Source organism: Salvelinus alpinus, chromosome 24 (assembly GCF_045679555.1).
Source record: "Salvelinus alpinus chromosome 24, SLU_Salpinus.1, whole genome shotgun sequence".
NCBI classification, from domain to species: domain Eukaryota; kingdom Metazoa; phylum Chordata; class Actinopteri; order Salmoniformes; family Salmonidae; genus Salvelinus; species Salvelinus alpinus.
In genome coordinates, this window is record NC_092109.1 from 8,289,588 (window position 1) to 8,311,190 (window position 21,603).

At 43.5% G+C, this 21,603-nt stretch overlaps 1 protein-coding gene across 1 annotated transcript in view; it reads right to left on the minus strand.

Annotated features, from left to right (window-relative positions):
* Positions 1–21,603, minus strand: part of LOC139552077 (laminin subunit gamma-3-like) — a 236,339-nt gene that overhangs the window by 122,981 nt on the left and 91,755 nt on the right. Inside the window, exons 6-10 of the mRNA XM_071363475.1 lie at positions 11,875–11,992; positions 9,814–9,912; positions 8,481–8,617; positions 8,223–8,342; positions 2,303–2,501 (exon numbers count right to left, since the gene is read on the minus strand). Coding sequence (XP_071219576.1) covers positions 2,303–2,501; positions 8,223–8,342; positions 8,481–8,617; positions 9,814–9,912; positions 11,875–11,992 — 673 coding nt within the window. The remainder of the gene's footprint in view (positions 1–2,302; positions 2,502–8,222; positions 8,343–8,480; positions 8,618–9,813; positions 9,913–11,874; positions 11,993–21,603) is intronic.

The window sequence follows — 21,603 nt, forward strand, 5'->3', positions numbered from 1 at the left end:
GTCAGGGCGTGAGTGTGGGTGGGCATTTCTATGTTTTGTGTTTCTATGTTTAGGTCTTGTAATCAGCCTTATATGGTTCTCAATCAGAGACAGGTGTTTGACGTTTTCCTCTGATTGAGAACCATATATTAGGTTGGCTGTTCACACTGTTTGTTTGTGGGTGATTGTCTCCTGTGTCTTCCGTGTCTGTGTCTGCGCACCACACGGGACTGTTTTGGTTGTTCGGTTCGTTTATTGTAGTCTGTTCCTGTTCGTGAGTTCTGCGTGTTTTATGTAAGTTCCATGATCAGGTCTGTCTACGTTGTTTGTTTGTTATTTTGTATAAGTCAAGTATAGTTCGTGTCAGTCTTCGTCTTTTCAATAAATTCATTATGTCAACATACCTCGCTGCGTATTGGTCCACCGATCCTTCTCTCCTCTCCTCGTCCGAGGAGGAGGAAGACGACAGCCGTTACATGCATGCACAAATATTCCCATATAGGTACAGTTTAAAACTTTATCACATACGTTTGAAAATATATCAGATTACTCAAACTCCTGACGTTAAAGTTTAAACACTAATGCTCAGGCACTATTTAAAAGAAATAAGAAAACAATTCAACAAAAATCTTAATCAGTTAAGAAAAATACCTAAAATAATAAGAAATAAAAGTAAGAAATAATTAAAGAGCAGCAGTAAAATAACAATAGCGGGGCTATATACAGGGGGTGCCTGCACAGAGTCAATGCGCGGGGGCACCGGTTAGTTGAGGTAATATGTACATGTAGGTAGAGTTATTAAAGTGACTATGCATTTGATTAGATGTTCAGGAGTCTTATGGCTTGGGGGTAGAAGCTGTTTAGAAGCCTCTTGGACCTAGACCGGTCCCTTTTTTCTAAGAGTGTGTATATCTTATGGTGTACATATCGGTTTATACCATGCATACTACCTTCTTTTCCTTCCTTATTTTATTATCTGACTTGTGATTGTTATTGATATTGATATGTGTGCTGCAATGTTGAGAGCTTGCAAGTGAGCATGTTGCTGCACCGTTTATACCTGCTGTAAACTGTGTACGTGACAAATAAACTTTGCTTTGACTTGGCGAAGCTCTTAAGAACTACCTAGGAGAGAGAGCTCCAGAGAAAGACATTTAAAAGTCCCCTTCACATCTTCTCAGCTGAGCTTTCTGGATATAGCCGGGTGGTGCCAGGGAAAGATGAGTGCTCCAGGACGAGGTGATGCTGGGTGTGTGTATGCGCGTGTGTTTGCGTGCATGTGAGTGTGTGTAGGGCCAGACCTCTGTCTTTCTAATGACGTGTGTGGAGCCTGTCACCAGAGAGGGCCCACACAATGACAGTCCTGTCTCCAGGTCCCGCTGCTCTGAGGGGGGAACCAAAGTCCCCCTTCACCCAGGCTGGGGGTTGTGGGGGGAACTCATTACTCATTATGCGCAGTCACAAGAAAGGACATAGAGCTGTCTGTTACAAAGCCATAAGGCAGCTTCCATAGTACACACTTACAAATAATAGTTCTGAATAGTACCAGATAGGTGTTCTTTGGCTTGTAACTATAGAGGAACCCTTTATGGTGCTACATACTGAAGGTTCAATAAAGAACCATGCTCATAAGGTTCTAAATGGAACCATTATGGTACTATAAAGAACCCTTTCCTAAGGTTCTATAAAGAACCATTAAATACGGTTTTACATAGCACCATAAAGTGTTCCACTATGGTTACAACCCTTTTTGGGGCTATATAAAACTGTTTTGTGGTTCTTTATAGAACCTTTATGGAGAATTGTTCTATAAAGAACCTTTCTCAATCTGAAAGGTTCTTTATAGATCCTTTTGAAGAACAACCGTTTATTTATGCTGGTCAGTGTTATTGCATTAACTGACAAGTTGAATCAGCCTTTGGAACAGCTGGGGGCCTCCAAGGTGAGTCAAACATTCTCAGTTAACACAGCCATACAAGAATCTTTCACAAAACACCATCATTAAACACAGTCACGAAATCTGCCAGCATAACACAACACATTAGATAAACTGAAAGGACACTCTCACTCACGGTTGCACAAAAAGAGCTGTGAGTAAACTACGCCCCAAAATATTCTAATGAGCTGAATGTATGAACATCATACAGCCATGAAGATGACACGGTACATCCATGCAGTCTGAGGTTCATACACTGTTCTGTAAGTAGGGGTATTACATATTTGTATATGATTATATGATGTAGAGTAGCATAATAGTAGGTGTATAGTAGTATTTTATATACACGTCTACACATGCTATCACACCCACACAATTTTGTTTTACCTGAGAGTGAAGGTGTGCTGGGGAGCGAGGCCTGGCTGGTGGACAAGTTCAGGTTGGGGTGAAAGGTCAGCTGACAGGGTGATTCCAGATCCTTCCAGAAGCACGGTGACACTGTGAGGGAGGAGGCACTGGGCCTCGGCCGTGAAGGTCAGGGAGAGGAGCTGGCCATAGCTCAGGAGATGGTTCCCCAGGAACTTCTCTACAGAGAGAGGGGAGACAGACATCCATCAAGGGTCAGGGGATAACCATGCAGGCTTTTAGCTATCTCACATCCTGTCAGAGAGAAAGAGATAGAGAGTCTTTGTGTGTTTCACAAGTTCAGCTTCTCGCCATCTGACAAACATGCTGGAAGGGGTAGTAGTGTTGAATGAGAGTTTTGGCTTTTGGTGTTTATATATGCATGTGTGTGTGTAGTGGAGTGCGAGGGCCAAGGCTCTTGTAACCCACAGAGATCACAGTGGGAGTCTGGCTGTAATTACCCTTCGTCTTATCTCTGGCTCATTACAGCACATTAACACCACTTCAAAGAGCTACACACGCACGCACGCACGCGCATGTACAGACACACACTCTACAAGCCAGCAGACTCACTGCATACACAATGATCAGCACCCAGGGAACCCAAATACTCTTTAATAAAAGAACACATGGGAAAAACTATCCCTGAAAAAGACTACATTTTGAGTTATGGGCGGGTGAGGAAGAGGATGCAGAAGATGCTGTTTACAGAAGTATGTGAAAATGAAGCACTATGATAGATAAGGAAAGGTGGACTGGCATTTCATCATTCAAGATTGATTACAGCAATAAAAACAGGAATCCACCTTAAAAAAAGGCAGATGTTTTTCAGAAAAGGCAATACACAACAGCATGATCTGCCACAGTATGAATAATACTCCAGCAGACCTGGGGCTCTATTCAATCTGTGTCGCCGAAGAGTAACAGACTGCACAATAGAAATGTAAACGCAATTTCTGATTGAACCGACATATGCAGCGTTTACCGTGAATGCATTTTCCACTACCACGCTAACATCGCCTTCAAATTTCAGTCGCGTTGTAACACTGAACTTCCGTGATGCAGATTGAATAGAGCCCCTGGATTCAAGTACTATTTGAAATCTTTTTGAGCGTTTGCTTTAGCCTCCCTGGAGGTTGACTGGGCTTGCAATTTTGGGACTTATATATTGGTTCCATTGCAAAAGGCAAGCTCAATTAAATAGTATTTTAACCCAGGTCTGTGTTTCAGCTGTTAGTCTGTGTGGCTGGCTGAGGTAGTGTGTTTTGAGTGTGATGGTGTGGGTCATGTATCCTGGTCTCTCCTGGTGGTGTCAGGGCTGCAGTAGACACACACACAAACACACACAGCTGTCCGCTATCTTCACAGTCACATCTGATCTGAATCCAGGACCAGCCCTTATCTTCTCCACCACGTCGCTCGGCCCCGGATGACTGCTCTCTGGGCAGATTTGTCATGTGTTTGCCTAACCTGCCCCAGGTTGATGTACTGGGTATATGGGCTGATGTGCTTTTGGTCGACTTGCTCTGACGCTATTGTCTGACTAGTGGGTACTGTTGTGCGTTTTACTGTTATTTGCTTTGGATATTCAAGAGGTGATTCACGTGGTACCCTTAAAATGTTAGACCTACGTCAGGGACACTCAATCACAAATCAATTCATAGGCACTTGTGTTTATCTAAGAGGTTTGAGTAATTAGGTTACATGGGGTATTTCCCACCTAACCTATCAGATGGCATGGTGTAGATACTGCCATATTTCTTATACTCATCCAGTCCTCTCAGATCTACGAGAGTACCAATGGGGGTGTAATGGATTTTAATGTTTGTGCTTTTCTTATAACTAATTTCTGTGTTCTATTCATGTGCTGTTCTATAAACCAATTTCTGTGTTCCTGCAAGTGGCTGACTGTACAAATCCTCACTATCAGTAGCAGCAATTCGGCAATACGCCCAGACCTTGTTTTGAGAACGAACAAAAGATATCTCAGTTTCAAGGTCTCAGCTTAGAGAGAAAGAATGCGGTATTGGTCTGTCACATGGATGAAACAAAATGATTAATGATGAATTAATGATTAATTCATCATGCTAAATCATGTAAATATAACTTGCCTGTGTATAGCCGTATATAAGACAACTGCTGGGACTGGCCAGTCAGAGCTTCTGACAGACATTCACTGTGGTGCATTAAGTTTGTTGGAACCTCTCCAGCGCGCTGACAATTAACAATTATCCATTTAATATTGTCTTTGAGTGTCCCTGTGTAAAAAGTTCCACGACAGGGGTTTGATGGTGGGATTAGGCAGGAAAATGAAGTCATCTCACAGGATGAAAGACTCAGCGCTGCCCCCTCTGGTTGGTCCTCCAGTGTTTTATTATGACACCCCCAGAACCCCACTGGGTGACTGGAACTCTCACTGTGATCACATCAAGATGGCATTCTACCATTAGAATAGATCTGTATTCATTGGTTTATCACAGGAGAGTAATTGAAAAGAGACAACATCTTTAAATGTGGACCTCTGTGTGAGTCGGAATGACAGTGTTTCTGATTGCACTAAGAAGACGTGCGTGAAAGCAGTAAGTGTGTGTGTTTCTGTTTGTGTGTATGGTTGAGTGTGTGTGTGTGTGTGTTTCGAGTGTGAAAATAAATAATCGTTCACTTGCTTTTCTCTGTGATGTGCTCAACCTGAACCATGACTGACCTCCTTCCACTGACACACAAAGTCCCCGTCACGATGCCTGACACCCCAGTCACATTTAGTGAACGGTAGAGGACCCCTGAGATCAATCGAGGGTTTAGACTCTCCAAACCAATTAAATCAACTCCATTTCAATTAGATTGCCACCGTTTCAAACAAACAACTTTAAGTCCCATCTAACTTACATCGACCACTGTGCAGCAATACCTGAACAGACAAACTAACTTCACCCAGCAGGGTGAGAGAGAGAAAGAGTGCAGAGAGAGAGAGAGAGACCAAACTGGGCCAAGTGTGAATCCAGTAACCTGCAATACATCGTGTGTAGCAGTGGTTCCCAACTCCAGTCCTCCATTACCCCCAACAGCACATTTTTTGTTGTAGCCCTGGACAACAAACAAACACCTGATTCAACTAATTGAGGGCCTGGTGATTAGTTGACAAGTTGAATCAGGTGTGCTTGCCCAGGGCTACGACACAAATGTGCGCTGTTGGAGATACTCAAGGACTGGATTTGGGAACCATTGGTCTACAGGTGCAGCATAGCTAGGGACATGATTACATGGAGAACAGGCAGAAAGACTACACCACCTGGTGCACAAAGACGTTCAGGATCTATTAGACCACGCTGCACCCTAGTAACAACGCAATGTTAGCTTAAAAAAAGAAACGGACCCCAAAAACGTAATCTACTTCGTGGGTGTGATAGAGTCTCTTGAACGTTCTTGACCCCAATCAGTGTGGTGGTAAATACATTTTCTTTCACAGGGATCTTGAACGTTCTGGGACTCACATCCAATCAGGGATCAGGGGGAAGGTTAGTCCTGAACGTTCTGGGGCTCACATCCAATCATGGATCAGGGTAGTGGTTTGTACTGAATGTGCTGGGACTCACATCCAATCAGGGATCAGGGTGTTGCTTGTCCTGAAAGTTATGCGGGTCACATCCAATCAGGGAACAGGGTGGTGGTTTGTCCTGAACGTTCTGGGGCTCACATCCAATCAGGGTGAAAGTTTGTCCTAAGCGTTCTATTCAATTAGGGATAAGGGTGGTATTTTGTGATAAACGTTCTACAGCCCACATCCAGCCTAGAGGACGTATGCTGAAAACTGTCCCTCTCTCTTTTTCTCTCCCTAGTCCTTTTGTGCTGTCCCTTCCTCTCTTGGAGACCCCCCCCCCCCCCCCTTGGATTTCCATGTTAGCACCATGGCCTGGTGTAGATATGAATATGATCCTGCACCATGTCAGGCACTAAGGCACAGGTGGCTGGTTCTGGATGAGGGGTGTTAGCTACCTGTTGGACCATTAAGCATGGAGGATTGGAGAGGAGAAGCCTGCAACTTGAATTGCCATGTCAGTGATTAGAGAGGCTGCTGAGGAAAGTGGTTTTGGCTTGGAATCTATGATAGAATCTGGCAGCAGGCTTCACTCAAGTGTTCAATCGTTTGACAAGTGCTGTGTCGCCGTAGGAACGTGACCTTTTCTACTAGGTGTCAAACTAGCAGCAATCTTTTCTTGGTCAAGAGGAAGAGGACAAGTGTGGTGGTAAATTAATTTACTTTTCATTTTCACTCTCTGTAACTCCCTCATGGCCTTCTCTATGTCTTTGAAAGGCTCCAGCTGAACATCGCTGGATAATGCTCCGAGTAGTCCGGCCGGAGTTTCCTCCGTTGTGTTGTATATCGAGGATTGTGTTCCTTGGCACTGCAGTGTCGCCTGGTACTTCTGCAAGCCGGGTAGAAACACGGAACACGATCCCCAACACTTCTCTCTGTTCTCATCAAGACACATCCTGATCTGATTCTAGACGTAGCCAGGCGTAAAAAAAAGAGACGCACTGAAATAGGCGACCAAATAGATTAATAGGAATCAGAGAAATTGCTTTCCATCTCCGTGTTGTTTGGTAGCAGAGCATTGTCACTCAGAATTATCTTCCGCTTTAGCGAGAAACGCTGCCGGAGGATTATTGCGCAAACAGAGAGAAAGAAAGAAAGAGAGAGGGCGAAAGAGAGAGAGAGAGAAATCCTATGCATATCCTTGCAGCCTGCCTCTCCGCTCTAATCTTTAAAGTAACTGTACACATGAGGGGAAAAAGGCAGGGAGAAAATGAGATCATTAAAAGCAACGGCGGGGCAATAGATCTCCATATTTTACTACGCTGCAATACAACACAAACAAGTGCTGTGCCGGCGAGATAAGGGGACGGGCTTGAACACGAATCACTATGTGGTGGCCTTCAGAGACACTGGAGTGATGGACGAGCTTCAAGAACACTTGCAAACTAAACACATGAATAAATAAACAATCTAAACATATCCAAGTTGACTTAACAACATATAAGAAACTCAACATATATCCCCCGAAACGGACCCAGTCGTTTTCCCTCCCAGGCGTCTTCTGTGATCTTAGGCTTTTCATGCTTGGGTTCTTAAAAAGGCGCCTGTCTAAATGAACATAAAACCATCAGGATGTGTTGGTAGCTAATGGGATTTCCGCTATTTCTGTTTCTCTATATCTATGTTGACTGCTGATTCGCTAGGCTTGATCCTTGGTGCAGTGAGGAGCCACCTTGAGCTTAGGCAGGCTGATTTCCACTTTGTTGTTCTTCCAGCATGGCCAAGACATCCAATTCCATCAGGCCTATTCCCCCATGGGGCTCCAGATACATAGACTGCGTCCCAAATGGCAAACTATTCCCTATTTAGTGTACTACTTTTGACCAGTAACCATAGAGAATTGGGTAACATTTGGGACGCATCCAGAGAGAGAGCACCTAACTCCTGTAGCGGGGACAGCTATACATGTTATATGCTAATGGTCATGATAAGAGTCTGCTGTGAGAAAATGGTGTCGCAGTTAACAGGTTTTATGACCTTATAGGGCAATGCTATGGGGAATTGTTCAATCAAACAAAGGAATAATCTCGAGTAACAAGCCAAGGGTATTATAGGTGGCAGATTGACATATTTAAATATGATTGACATATTTACATGTCTGAGCTCTCTCCGAGCAGAATCTTCACGTATTTGTTCCTCATCCCGGAAGCGCACACACTTCTCCTATAAACTCTAGGGCCCAGAGTTTTTCTTGATCAGGTAATATGGTCGGGAAAAACTCCAGGTCCTACTGATATCTCACCTTAAAGTTGACATTAGCTCTCTCTGTGTGTGTGTGTGTGTGTGTTTCGGCTGTGCCTCTCTCACCTGGAGCTCTGTAGAAACCCAGGTCATCCTCACTGAGTGGTAGCAGGTAGACCTCACCTTCCTTCCACAGCAGAGGGTACTCCTGTCCCCCAGAGAACTGTCCAGACCAGCGGTCTGGGTCTGCAGAAGGCGGAGGGGTGTGGAGGGGGGCATGGCAGAATGACTCAGGATGATAACCACAATATAAGGGGTTCACAATTCACCAATAGTTATTAGCTGAATGCAGTACTTTTAATATAATCATGATTGGCTGAATACCTTCAAGGAAGTCAGAGGTGATGTTGACAGCCGCATGGTGATTGGAGGATCTGCAGGCCAATGAGTGTCCGAAGCAGAAACATGACGTGCAGCCAGCTGGGTTGTTCTCCTGCAGGTTGAAGGAGCCTGGCTTGCACCTGCACAAACACACACACACACACACACGCACACACGCATGCACAAAACACATTGTCATTATATACTTCATCACTGCAGCTTGTCGGGGCTAATTCTCCATATTGTGGAGCAAGTTCAGAGAGCATCACTAGGCCCTGTGAGTCAGGTCGTATGAGACTATCTGCCAGGTGAACATGTGTTGCTGTCTGTGCTGCAGTGATGGGGCATAAAGTGGCGGCCGAGGCCAATCCCCCCCAGCTGATCTCACACTGTGATACACTACCTCCAGAGAGACTGTAGAGGAGACAAGTTGTGTGTTTGTGTGTGTAGAGGAGCGAGGTGTGTGTGTGCGTTTGTGTACGTGAGAGTGCGTGAGGGGGATCTGTGTATGTGCGTGGGTGGTGTTCAGAAACAGGACTATGTAAGTCACATCGGGGGAAAGAGTGTCCTTGTTCAACGGAGCATGAAATAACACACAACACAACAAAATAAACAAGCTAGAAAACAAGCAAAAATAATTCAACACTGGGGATCGTCTCATGGCTGCGTATTCTGCTAATATCAAACTCGTGATTTGTTTGTGTTTTGTCTGTCTAATCATGTAAATCTTAGAGAGCAGAAGAAGAATGATTAAAACATGGGTGTAGAGAAGGTTGGGTACAGACAGAAAGTCTAAAGGAATCATGTTCCCCTCAGTCCTTTCAGCAGCATTTTCACTGAAGGGAAAGGGAATGTATTCAACTGATGTACAACATGCCATTGCATCAGATTTAGCTAATTTCCATCCATAGTCCTTGGTTGATACTGTACGTGTCCTAACTGTCTATGACTAAAAGTCTACTACCATTTACACCGTGTATAATCTTCTCGGAAAAATGTACTTGTGTGTTATCATGAACCTGTTTTCAATGGGTTACCATGCCGACTCAAAACAGTTTGTCAAAGAGCGGTGCCATAAAATGTCAAGAGATGTTTTGTTTAACAATGGCAGCGGGCAGCATCAAGGTTTAATCCAGTACTCCACTGTACTAACAATATGAAATGTTAGCTACCATTGTTAACTGAACAAAGAGCTAGACACTAAAAACTGTTACCGTGGTAACCGTGAGGTATTATGTTATTTCAGGTGACACAGTAGCATATCACGGGTCACCTGTCACATGTCTATTTTTCCTTGATCTTTTTTGAAGAAAGAACAGCACAATATAAAAGCCACCTGTCACACGCCTGTCCCTCCACGTTATCCTTGCAGTGACAACCTCCGTCCAGCGTAGAGCAGATGCCAACACTGCCCCTGGTTTCACAGTCACACGACCTGCGGAGAAACGATAACAACATCCTGTTAATAAGGTCAATGTTCAGCCAGAGGTCAAACTGGTTATGACCGACATAACGTCATGGGGCACTTAGGTTAAGACATAGGTAAGAAAGTCGGAATAGATATTTGGTCGAGTATTTGGTCGAGTGACTCTTTGTTTCAGTGTACACATTGCGGGGCGGCACGTAGCCTTGCGGTTAAGCACGTTGGGCCAGTAAACGGAAGGTTGCTGGTTTGAATCCCAGAACTGACTAGGTAAAGGATCTGCCAACGTGCCCTTGAGCAAAGCACTTAACCCTAATTAAGAGCGTCTGCTAAAATATTCACATTGTGTCCTTGATTAATTATGCTGATAAGGGGTGTTCAGTCTTCACTTACTCTTTTTCACACACAGACACACGCTGAACATAGCCTGATCACCGACCGTGATTGGTTAAGTGGGGTCACTGCTGTGTCAATCAAAAGCTTTGTTCTATGAAACATGTTTAATCATCTTCATTGATTGATTGTTTTCCTCCAGAACTGTAACACAGAATCAATATTTTAACGAGGTTGCTATTAAGAATAATTCAATTATCCCCTGGGCAGGCATCTACTCTGTTCCGCTCTACTGGCCTGCATAATTCACACCTCACTTCACTGCAGAACACTGGAAGACTGAGGTAGGGATGGAGAGAGAGAGAAATGAGGGAGAGGGATGGAGGGAGAGGGAGAGAGGGATTGACAGGAAGAAGGAGAGAAGGATTGGGAGGGAGAGGGAGGAAGCGGGAGAGAGGGATGGAGACACACTCCAACACACACGCACTTACATACGCTCAAACACACAAAACACACACACATGCATAATGCCATAGATGGACACACTTTAACACGCTGCTGCTACTCTGTTTATTATATATCCTGATTGCCTAGTCACTTTAACCCCTACCCACATGTACATGCTGTATTACCTCAATTACCTCAACTACCTCGTACCCCTGCACATTAACTCGGTACTGGTACTCCTTGTAAACAGCCTCATTATTGTTTTTATTGTGTTACTATTTCCTTTTTATTTAGCAAAAATGTGTCTTACTTTTTTAACTCTGCATTGTTGGGAATGGGCTGGTAAGTAAGCATTTCACTGTGAAGTCTACATCTGTTGAATTCACCGTATGTGATCAATAAAATTTGATTTTGATTTGATTTAAACATGGGTCATGCTGTAATATCAATATTTCCAGCAGCCTGAGTCACCAGGCAATCCAGGAAATGGATTTGTGCCAAATGTTAAGGTCCAACAGACAGAGGCTGGTGCATAATGCAGAAGGTACGGTAGGAACATTTTGGTGGTAAGAGAGGAGTAGAGACTGTTCACTGTATCAAGGGGATAGTAATGACATTGAAAACAATGGCATTGCTAATAGTAGCAGGCAGCAGTAGTGATGAATTAGCACCAACAGCAGTAGAGTTGTTGCAAACTGGAAGAGGCTCCAAACTTTGGTATTCTGTTCAGCTCCAGCCCTGGTGTAAACCTCAACGCTACTGAAACAGCCAAGGTCAGTGTTAGTATGGATGTGCTTCATGGCTAAAACCACTGCAGCATGTCAAAGCAAATACACACGATAACTAATATATGCATTATTAAACATCAACACGCACCCATCCAAGGTTGCGTTCAGGAGGGAGCGACGTACTACGACGTAATGTGATGAATAAAGCTGACCTGATCACGTTTTCTACATGTCAGAGGCATGTCTGTTCCACTCAATAAAATCGGAACGTTCCACTATCCTGTGGCCTACTGAACGTGGTCGTATGGTAGAGGCATACAGACAGAAAAAGAAAATCATAATTCTCTTTAAATGCATTGGTTTACTACTCTCCCTCTGTCTTCAAAGGGTTTGTTTATTTTCTGCGTGTGTGAGTGTGTGTGTGGTGTGCGAGTGTGTGTCATGTGGGTGTGGGTGTGTTGCGTACCTGCAGCCACCAGGGCTGAGCGAGTGGAAGCCGGGTTGACAGGTGTCACACTTCTCCCCCGTCACACTGGGTCTGCACGTACACATCCCCTCTGCACCACACTGCAGACTCACAGAACCTGAGAGAGAGAGAGAGAGAGAGAGAGAGAGAGAGAGAGAGAGAGAGAGAGAGAGAGAGAGAGAGAGAGTTTAAGTACAGAGGGGGAGTCTACAATCAGTAGAGATAGAGAGTCAGTATGGGGTCTGGTGTGAGATTTGATAATGTGGGATCTTAACTGCCAGCGCCCACACCGTTGCTATAACAAAGCCATTGTGCTTCCTTAGAGGTAGACTGCACACACCACACAAGGAAACAGGATCATGAGCCTAGGGAGCCTGGCCACAAACCACATTATTACCATGATGATAATGATGATGAGTGTATGTGTGAGATATAATGCATTATCGACCTCCCGCACAACAAACTGCCATCATCCATATAGAGTGCCTTTAAGAACATTCACACCCCTTGACTTTTTCCACATTTTGTTGTGTTAGAGCATGAATTTAAAATGGTTTGAATGGAGAGTTCTTGTCACCGGCCTACACACAATACCCAATAATGTCTTAGTGGGCTTACGGTTTGCGCAACATTGTAACCTAAACTCAGCAAAAAAAGAAACGTCCCTTTTTCAGGACCCTTTCTTTCAAAGATCATTCGTAAAAATCCAAATAACTTCACAGATCTTCATTGTAAAGGGTTTAAACACTGTTTCCCATTCAATGAACCATAAACAATTATTGAACATGCACCTCTGGAACGGTCGTTAAGACACTAACAGCTTACAGACGGTAGGCAATTAAGGTCACAGTTATGAAAACTTAGGACACTAAAGAGGCCTTTCTACTGACTCTGAAAAACACCAAAAGAAAGATGCCATGGGTCCCTGCTCATCTACATGAATGTGTCTTAAGCATGCTGCAAGGAGGCATGAGGACTGCAGATGTGGCCAGAGCAATAAATTGCAATGTCCGCACTGTGAGACGCCTAAGACAGCTCTACAGGGAGACAGGACGGACAGCTGATCGTCCTCGCAGTGGCAGACCACGTGTAACAACACCTGCACAGGATCAGTACATCCGAACATCACACCTGCAGGACAGGTACAGGATGGCAACAACTGCCCGAGTTACACCAGGAACGCACGATCCCTCCATCAGTGCTCAGACTGTCCGCAATAGGCTGAGAGAGGCTGGACTGAGGGCTTGTAGGCCTGTTGTAAGGCAGGTCCTCACCAGACATCACCGGCAACAACGTCGCCTATGGGCACAAACCCATCGTCGCTGGACCAGACAGTACTGGCAGAAAGTGCTCTTCACTGACAAGTCGCGGTTTTGTCTTACCAGGGGTGATGGTCAGATTCGCATTTATCGTCAAAGGAATGAGCATTACACCGAGGCCTGTACTCTGGAGCGGGATCGATTTGGATGGTCCGTCATGGTCTGGAGCAGTGTGTCACAGCATCATCGGACTGAGCTTGCTGTCATTGCAGTCAATCTCAACGCTGTGCGTTAAAGGGAAGACATCCTCCTCCTCATGTGGTACCCTTCCTGCAGGCTCATCCTGACATGACCCACCAGCATGACAATGCCACCAGCCATACTGCTTGTTCTGTGCATGATTTCTTGCAAGACAGGAATGTCAGTGTTCTGCCATGGCCAGCGAGGAGCCCGGATCTCAATCCCAATGAGCACGTCTGGAACCTGTTGGATCGGAGGGTGAGTGCTAGGGCCATTCCCATTCCCCCAGAAATGTTTGGGAACTTGCAGGTGACTTGGTGGACGATTGGGGTAATATCTCACAGCAAGAACTGGCAAATATGGTGCAGTCCATGAGCATGAGATGCACTGCAGTACTTAATGCAGCTGGTGGCCACACCAGATACTGAGAGTTACTTTTGATTTTGACCCCCCCTTTGTTCAGGGATACATTATTCCAATTCTGTTATTCACATGTCTGTGGAACTTGTTCAGTTTATGTCTCAGTTGTTGACTCTTGTTATGTTCATACAAATATTTACACATGTTAAGTTTACTGAAAATAGTATCTGGTTGACAGTGAGAGGACGTTTCTTTTTTTGCTGAGTTTATATTTGAGACCAACGCATGGCTGTGTAAGAAGCGTGCCTGTGTCTCTCACAGAACTGGTATGAGATTCACTTTCTATGATCTCTCTACCGCTCTCTGCTCTGATAGCCATGCATGAGCTTGCAACTCTCTCCAGTGTTACACTATAGAATCATAGCAGCACAAAGGGTTCTGGAGGAGCTGCAGCAGCCCTGATAAATTGAAATACATTTTCCAAGTTATAGAGTTACTGCTGTCTGTTCAGAAAGAAACGAAATAATTCAGAATAGCCTACTACACCATGAGAAAGCATATAACTTAGAGGACCAACAGCTTCTTTAAAAAAATGTTTGCTTAGCTGTGGAGTGTATCCCATTAACAAGGCATAGTGTATAGTCGGGGAACGTGCGGCAAATCTGTCAGTCAACAACAGCATGCAGACAAAACAGGCCTTCGCCAATACTTCAAATACAATCCCTGGGAAAAAAACAGGTTGGAAAGCAAATGGCTCCTGCTGAAAAGAGAAGACTCTAATCTGAGAGTCTTTAGGTAAGAGCGCATCGGCAATCGGCCATCGGCCATCTGCCATCACCAGTGAGTGAGCTGCGCATCACTGGGTGAGTCAGTGAAACTGGAAAGCATTTTTAGGACTAGAATTTCCTCCTCATATTGTAGCCTACAATATGTGTCTCCACACACCTAGGCTTAGGGTTTTGATGGATTCAAGACAAGGTTATTTGTATTGATCTCAGATTCTCAGTTTGTCCGTGTCAAAGTAGCCTTCCATTTCCATCATTTGTGCATTATTATGGTGCTTTCAGGACAACTGGAAATGAAGAGAAAATCGAGGTTGAGTCATGACGTCATTAAATGCTTTCAATATTTGTCCCTGAATTTTTTTTATTTAAAGTAGGTTTGAGGTTTTTAAGTCATTGAAATTTGGAGCTATTGTAATTAAAAAATATTGTCCCATGTACATTGTGTAATTTACGGATGGTCCCAAACTAGCACCACCGGGGTATTCGAAGTCAAAGCAAATTTTCCACACCCACTTGTTGGACATCAATTTGCTCTCCAAATTTATGATTACTTGGGTGCTGCCAGCTGTGGGCATGTGGGCAGGATTGAAATAAACCCAACCCAAGGAAAACAGTTACTTAGCCTAGATTCCTAAATCTCGCAAATCTCAGTTTTGGACTTTCTGACCAAAATTATCCTATTTACACTTCGTAATATATTTTGGGGTCACACTTTACATTATGTTGCCCCTATTACCATGTAACTAACACAGTAATAACTGTGTTAACAACATAGTAGTTACATACGTTTTACTATGTAATTACATGCTAATAGGGTTGTTGCAGAATCAGTTATTGCTCAATTCAAACAAGGAATGTATTATTCCACATTCACTTGCTGAAGATTATTCCACATGTGTAACTACTGATGTTATTGCACATTTTCTTGTTCCACTATGTAACTAATGTTTTGTATTTACACATTTGAAAGTCACCTGTGAATTAACATGTCAATAACCAAAATCTGACCTTGTTACATGTAACTAAAAGGTGCCGAATCCACAAGTAATACCAGGGTTGATGAAAAGGCTAAGACCTGGGAAACAACACGTGTAACAAGGCATCTTCTATCATTACGTATCGGTCATTATGCTATGACCTGGCTCAAAGGCTATAAAGAATCAAGTGTAATTTAAGAACAACATAGTTACATAGGATATACTTGTAACGATCATGTACCTACCCAGGAGCAAGCAACTTAATTGAAAGCCAGTAGAGTATAACTTTAATAATTGCTATGTAGTTACAATGTAACAACCTTTGCAGACAATAGGCTATCAAGGATAAATGACTAGACAGGAGAACATTAGGTGTAACCCTTATAGTTACATTGTACTTACAATATAACAATCTTTAACAACCAACTCTGTAATTACAATGTTGTTACAAAGGATATACCTGTACTTACAATGTACTTACCCAGGAGCGAGTAACTTGATGTAAAGTGAAGTGACATTTGAATGACTTTGTAGTTACAATGTAACAACCTTTGTTTACAATAGTCTAACCAGGAGACAGGAGAAACATTTTCAGTTTGACTTTTCTCTGTAAACATGCCTGGGCCAGAATAAATGATAATATCAAGAAGCATTGGCATGAATCAATACATAATGACAGACATCGTCAGCAACGGAATGATTATACGGACAGTAGGCCTACGGAAAAAACAAGTAGACAGACAGAAGCAACCATATGGTCTCAGCAAAGTCGACCGACAATAACTACCATTAACAAAAATATAAACACAACATGTAAAGTGTTGGTCCCATGTTTCATGAGCTGAAATAAAAGATCCCAGAAAAGTTCCACACACAGAAAGCTAATTTCTCAAAAATTTTGTGCAGAAATGTGTTTACATCCCTGAGCATTTATCCTTTGCCAAGATAATCCATCCACCTGACAGGTATGGCATATCAAGAAGCTGACTAAACAGCATGATCCTTACACAGGTGCACCTTGTGCTGGGGACAAAAAAAAGCCAGTCTAAATGTGCAGTTTTGTCACCCAACATAATGCCACAGAGCTCTGAAGTTTTGAGGGAGTGTGCAACTGGCATGCTGACTGCAGGAATGTCCACCAGACCTGTTGTCAGAGAATTGAATGCTTGTTTCTTTATCATAAGCTGTCTCCAATGTCGTTTTAGAGTATTTGGCAGTGCGTCTTCACAACTGCAGACCATGTGTAACCATGCCAGTCCAGGACCTCCACATCCGACATCTTCACCTGTGGTATCGTATGAGACTGTGGATTTGCACAATAATTTTTTTGCACAAACTGTCTCAGGGAACCTCATCTGCATGCTCGTCATCCTCACCAGGGTCTTGACCTAACTGCAGTTCAGTGTCGTAACCAACAAATGCTCACCTTCGATTGCCACTGGCACGCTGGAGAAGTGTGCTCTTCACGGATGAATCCCGGTTTCAACTGTACCAGGCAGATGGCAGACTGCGTTTGGGCGAGTGGTTTGCTGATGTCACCGTTGTGAACAGAGTGCCCCGTGGTGGCAGTGGGGTTATGGTATGGGCAGGCATAAGCTACGGACAATGAACACCACTGCATTTTATCGATGGCAATTTGAATGCACAGAGATACCATGAGATCCTGAGGCCCATTGTCGTGCCATTCTGCAGCCGCCATTACCTCATGTTTCAGCATGATAATGCACGGCCCCATGTCGCAAGGATCTGTACACAAATTCCTGGAAGCTGAAAATGTTCCAGTTCTCCAATGCCCTGCATTCTCACTAGACACGTTCCCCATTGAGCATGTTTGGGATGCTCTGGATGGACATGTACAAAAGCGTGTTCCAGTTCCCGCCAATATCCAGCCATTGAAGAGGAGTGGGACAACATTCCACAGGCCACAATCAACAGCCGGATCAACCCTATGTGAAGGAGATGTGTCGCACTTCATAAGGCAAATGGTGGTCAAACCAGATACTGACTGGTTTTCTGATACAAACCCCTATCTTTTTTTAAAGGTATCTGAGACCAACAGATGCATATCTGTATTCCTAGTCATGTAAAATTCGTAGATTAGGGCCTAAGGAATTTAACTCTGGAAAATCTTTGAAATTGTTGCATGTTGCGTTTATATTATTGTTCAGTCTAAATTTAAATACAATTGCCAAAATGATCTATATAATTACTCATGCCTATACAGAAATAAATAATATAATTCAAAATACTACAGCAGAGAGCATAATTTGGCCACAGTGGATCATTAGCTTTTGAAAAAAAATAGCTGTGGATTGTGTATTTGCGTAGCGTGCACGGCAAACAGCCTACCAAATACATTACATGACCAAATGAATGTGGACACTTGCTCATCAAACATCTCATTCCAAAATCATGGGCATCAATAAGAAGTTGGTCTCCCCTTTGCTACTGTAACAGCCTCCACTCTTCTTGGAAGGCTTTCCACTAGATGTTCGAACATTGCTGCAGGGACTTGCTTCCATTCAACACAAGAGCATTAGTGAGGTCGGGCACTGATGTTGGACATTTAAGGATGGCTTGCAGTCAGCGTTCCAAATCATCCCAAAGGTGTTCGATGGGGTTGAGGTCAGGTCTCTGTGCAGGCCAGTCAAGTTCTTCCACACCGATCTCAATAAACCATTTCTGTATAGACCCTTCAGTAGGACCTCCCAATTGGCGCAGCGGTCTAAGGCCGGTATCGATCCCAGGCTGTGACGCAGACAGCATTGTCCTGTGTTTGGGGAGGGTTTGACCGGCCGGGATGTCCCTGTCCCATCGCACTCTAGCGACTCCTTGTGGTGGGCTGGGCACGCTGACTTTGGTTGCCAGTTGTACGGTGTTTCTTCCGACACATTGGTGCGGTTGGCTTCTGGGTTAAGTGAGCAGTGTGTCAAGAAGCAGTGCGGCTTGGCAGTGTCGTGTTTTGGAGGACACATGGCTCACGGCATTCGCCTCTCCCGAGTCCGTATGGGAGTTGCAGAAATGGGACAGGACTGTAACCATCAATTTGAAGTCACGAAAAAGGGGTAAAAAGTGCAAAGGAAAAGAAAGAAGATTAACATTCACCGGACCTAAGGGGCCAAGCCCTAACCATGAAAAACAGCCCCAGACCATTATTCATCTTCCACCGATCTTTACAGTTGACACTATGCACTCGGGCAGGTAGTGTTCTCCTGGCAACCGACAAACCCAAATTAGTCATTTGGACTGCCAGATGGTGAAGCGTTACTAATCACTCCAGAGAACACGTTTCCAGAGTCCAAAGGCGACAAGCTTTACACCACTCCAGCCGACGGCTGGCATTGCGCATGGTGATCTTAGGCTTGTGTGCGGCTGCTCGGCCATGGAAACCCATTTCATGACGCTCCCGACGAACAGTACTTGTGGTGACGTTGCTTCCAGAGGCAGTTTGGAACTTGGTAGTGAGTGTTGCAACTGAGGAAAGACGATGTTTACGTGCTACATGCTTCAGCACTCGGCGGTCCTGTTCTGTGAGTTTGTGTGGCCTTCCAATTCGCGGCTGAGCCGTTGTTGCTCCTAGACGTTCCACTTACAGTTGACCTGGGCAGCTTTAGCAGGGCACAAATGTGACAAACTGACTTGTTGGAAAGGTGGCATCCTACGACGATGCCACATTGAAAGTCACTGAGCTCTTCAGTAAGGCCATTCTACTGCTTCTCTATGGAGATTGCATGGCTGTGTGCTTGATTGTATATACCTGTCAGCAACGGGGGTGGCTGAAATAGCCGAAATCCAGTCATTTGAAGGTGGGTCCACATACATTTGTATATACAGTACATCCGGAAAGTATTCAGACCCCTTGACTTTTTGCACATTTTGTTACGTTACAGCCTCATTCTAAAATGGATTAAATGTTTTTTCCCCCTCATCAATCTGCACACCCCATAATGACTAAGCAAAAACAGGTTTTTAGACATTTTGCACATAAAAAAACTTGAATATTACATTTACATAAGTATTCAGACCCTTTACTCATTACTTTGTTGAAGCACCTTTGGCAGCGACGACAGCCTTGAGTCTTCTTGGGTATGACGCTACAAGCTTGGCACACCTGTATTTGGTGAGTTTCTCCCATTCTTCTCTACAGATCCTCTCAAGCTCTGTCAGGTTGGATGGGGAGCGTTGATGCATAGCTATTTTCAGGTCTCTTCAGAGATGTTCAATTGGGTTCAAGTCTGGGCTCTGGCTGGGCCACTCAAGGACATTCAGAGACTTGTCCCGAAGCTACTCCTGCATTGTCTTGGCTGTGTGCTTAGGATTGTTTTCCTGTTGAAAGGTGAACCTTTGCCCCAGTCTGAGGTCATGAGCGCTCTGGAGCAGGTTTTCATCAAGGATCCCTTGATCCTGACTACCTTATGGCTTGGTTTTTCCTCTGACATGCACTGTCAACTGTGAGACTTGATGTAGACAGGTGTGTGCCTTTCCAAATCATGGACTCCAATCAAGTTGCAGAAATATCTCAAGGATGATCAAAGGAAACAGGATGCATCCAAGCTCAATTTTGAGTCTCATAGCAAATGGTCTAAATGCTTATGTAAATAAGGTATTTCTGTTTTTTATTTTTAATACATTTGCCAAAAAACCTGTTTTTGCAATGTCATTATGGGTATTGTGTGTAGACTGATGAGGAAAACAATTAATTTAATCCATTGTAGAATAAGGCTGTAACGTAACAAAATGTGGAAAAATGGAAGAAGTCTGAATACTTTTACGAATGCACTGTATAGTGTAGCTGATTTTTGAGTTGCGGTCCCTGAAAAGCAGTTAAATAGACCTAGGCATATCGCAATAATTTAAAATACCATCATAGTAAAGACATAGTTTAGAAAGCAAGTGTCTATTGCTGAAAAGAGAAGAGAAAGAAAATGTCTCTAGCAGACCTGGGATAACTAGTTTTACATTTGTGGAAAGTAAAAAAACATTGGGTGACACAAAATGTTACGTTGGAGGTGTCCACAACTATTGAATACAGACCTGAGAAAGCAACTACTTAAAAAAACTTGTTGAATACATCATGGTTAACAGTGTCAAATGCAGCACTTAAATGCAAGAGTAGAAGGACAAAGAGCTGTTTGGCATCTGTGTTGGCTCTAAGATAATTTACCACTTAACTAAGGCTGCCTCTGTGCTGCGGGGGGGACGGCAACCAGATTGTAATTCTTCAAAAATTCAGTTGGCACTTAAAAATAATTTAGCGGTTTGAAAACCAATGTCTCCAGAATTTTGCTCAAGAATGGAAGGTTGGAGATTGGCAAAAAAGTATGAGCTGAAGAATCTAGATTACTTCTTTTCAGTAGGGGTTTCACCATAGCAGTTTTTAGTGCAGTGGGGAAAGTTCCTGTGAACAGGGAGTTATTAACAATAGCTTGCACTTCTTCAGATATGCAATTAAAAACTGTTTGAAGAAGGTGGTGGGGATAGGATCGAGAAGGCCGGTAGAAGGTTTAAGTTGAGCTATCACTTTCCCGAGCATGTCTGTTTCAACCAGGGAAAAGAAATCCATAGTAATTTAACTAACTTTTCTAGTGTTTGGTTGATCAAATATTTGGTAGCCATCAAATAAATACGTTGGTTTGTTTTAAATAACTTGCACATATTCAAATACCTTCAAATTGTATATTTTTATTCTGAGAGGTATTCAAAATACTTTCAAATATTATGTAATTGAGATGTAATAGAATTTAAAAGGAAATAGTTGCCAATAGTTGCCTTTAGTTGTTTCTCTATATTTGATTACCTCGAATATTTGAAAAGTTGGTATTTTCAAAGACACTACAAAATACTATTATTTTCTGCCCAGGTCTGGTCTCTAGTTATCAAAATGTTCAAATAAAATAAAATAAAATTTCATTGGTCACATACACACAGTTAGCAGATGTTAAAGCGAGTGTTGAGAAATGTTCAACTCCCAATTGAGTGAACATAATCTTATTGGCACCAGCGGAGAGCATCGGCCATATCCCCGATAAGTGCATGCATATTTATTGTCTTTATCATTGGATCAGTACCACTGGAAAGTTTTTTGGGGGACAATCATTTCCTCCTCCA